Below are 2,103 nucleotides of genomic sequence, written 5' to 3'. Positions count from 1 at the left end.
AGAATTTCTATGTAAATGTAATAAAAGATACACGAGAAGATATGCATTTACCTTAATATAATCTTAAATAAAATTTATATTCATGAATAAACTGGAAAATATGAAATCATGTTAATATTATTACATTATTTTACTAAATTATAATCCAATGTTTCGCCAGAACAAAGTACACGTATTGCATATTTAAAATTTTGTTAATCCGATACGACTTCATTAGCGTGCGATCAGAAGGAAACTAAAACAAATAAATATAATGTCACAAAGTGTATTTATTCTTTAATATCAATAAATAATATACATACGTGCTCTTAAATACATACAGTTATACATCTACATATTTTACAAATAAATATGTACATCGCACACGTTATTAACCCTATAAATACGAGAACAACCTTAAATGCATTAATTTTTTATTCGTGAGAGGAATGGGTAAATAAATAGTAGGAACATAAGCGAAAGTGTAATGCAACCATTCCTAATAAAAATATAAATTTAATGTACAAGATCATTAACAATTATTATCACATACAAACAAAATCAGCTGCCATCAACGATGGACAAGAATCGTCACGAAATAAAAGAACAGTTTGAATATAGATATTTATGTTTATATGGGTACTTGGCTAAGCTACTATAGGTACAACTAGTGTCCTTCATGAACAATTTCTCTCTAGGTCCGGTAAACAACTAACATTCGCGACGCATTCTACACCAACGGATTCGATAACAGTTCAGGTTGCACAGAAACTTCAAATATCAGTCTTTATATTTACAGCGTCTAAAAACCCGTACCCTCAGTATTTCTGCCCCACGCAGTCGGGTTGGTAGTACGTCGTTGCGGGGGTTCTGTAGTTGGGGGGACTAGGGGACACCCCCGCATGCCTGAAACCTGCTAACTGACAACTAGGGGCGGCACTGTTATCAAAAATAATGTCTCTGTAACCCGAAGCGGTCGTCGCCGACTCCGGTGACGTTTCCGGGCTGTACCAGGGACTGTAACGAGGAGCGGCCTCATCTGCTATGCTGTACTGGTGCTGGGGCGTCGCGCTAGGGCAATATGAGTACATACCTCCGGAAGAATGTAACCGTGTCGAGTTGGGGTAGCTGATGGCTTGGTCCCTCGTCGTCATTAAACTGTCCACGCTAAAGGCAGCCGCCGTATCCATGGCTTGGAGGGATGCCGTCACGTCACTCATGATGTGGTCTTGATGAACTATCACCGATTTCGGATCGCCGTATTTCGCGCTCATACAGTGACTCAGTTCGGTGTTGGGTTCCCTCTTCGGCTTGCATTCCAATTTATTTTTGGAATCCTCCAAAGGTTTATCGTCCCGTTTGGATAACGATGCTGGAGAATCGGACTGCATCTGTTGCCGTTTCGCTAGTTCCTCCTTCTCCCTAAGGGCGTCCTTCTTCTTGAACCGTCTCCGACGGCGGAGGTACGAGCCGTTGTCGAACATGTTGTACGAGTCGGGGTCCAAAGTCCAGTAGCTTCCTTTTCCGGGCTTCTTGTCGTCGCGGGGTACTTTCACGAAGCACTCGTTCAGGCTCAGGTTGTGCCTGATGGAATTCTGCCATCCCTGCTTGTTCTCGCGGTAGTAAGGAAAGCGCTCCATGATGAACTGGTAGATGCCGTTCAAGGTGATTTTCTTGTCGGGGGCGTTCTGGATGGCCATTGCGATCAAGGCGATGTATGAGTAAGGCGGCTTCACCATGTCCTTGGCGGTGCTGAGGGAATGTTGCTGGTGATGCCAAGCGGCGGCGTAGCCATAGCGGGAATACTGTTCGTAGGCGTAGGGGTTCGCGGTGGCGGTCACAGCGGCCGCCGCGGCGGCCGAAGAATAGCCGCCCCCGTAGCGGTTGTACGCGTTCTGGTGTTCAGTGAAGATGGTGTGCATGGTGTTGGTAAACAGGATAACGGATACGCCGGCACCACTTGTTTGTATAAACAAAACGGGGAAAGATAACAAATAAAGTCAAAGTTTCAGTCGGTGATTGGGAGAGCGGCGGAAATTTTCTAAAACGAAAACAGTTGTGTTATTTCAACGGTATAGTGCGTTTTGTGTTTTCATTCCAATCAATCTTCCGAAAACAAGTTTG

At 43.9% G+C, this 2,103-nt stretch overlaps 1 protein-coding gene across 1 annotated transcript; it reads right to left on the bottom strand.

Moving 5' to 3' along the window:
* Positions 1-312: 312 nt before the first annotated feature.
* LOC108906893 (fork head domain-containing protein crocodile) lies at positions 313-1,901 on the bottom strand. Its single transcript, XM_018710332.1, has one exon. It carries the CDS (start codon positions 1,899-1,901, stop codon positions 798-800), a length of 1,104 nt encoding a protein of 367 aa, XP_018565848.1. The 3' UTR covers positions 313-797.
* Positions 1,902-2,103: the final 202 nt, after the last annotated feature.

This window comes from Anoplophora glabripennis, unplaced genomic scaffold (genome assembly GCF_000390285.2).
Source record: "Anoplophora glabripennis isolate ALB-LARVAE unplaced genomic scaffold, Agla_2.0 scaffold76, whole genome shotgun sequence".
Lineage (NCBI taxonomy): Eukaryota > Metazoa > Arthropoda > Insecta > Coleoptera > Cerambycidae > Anoplophora > Anoplophora glabripennis.
This window is presented reverse-complemented; position numbering and strand designations above follow the sequence as displayed.

Bases quoted from the DNA above. Each gene is read 5' to 3' on its own strand.
- LOC108906893 (XM_018710332.1), bottom strand. From the start codon at position 1,901: ATGCACACCATCTTCACTGAACACCAGAACGCGTACAACCGCTACGGG.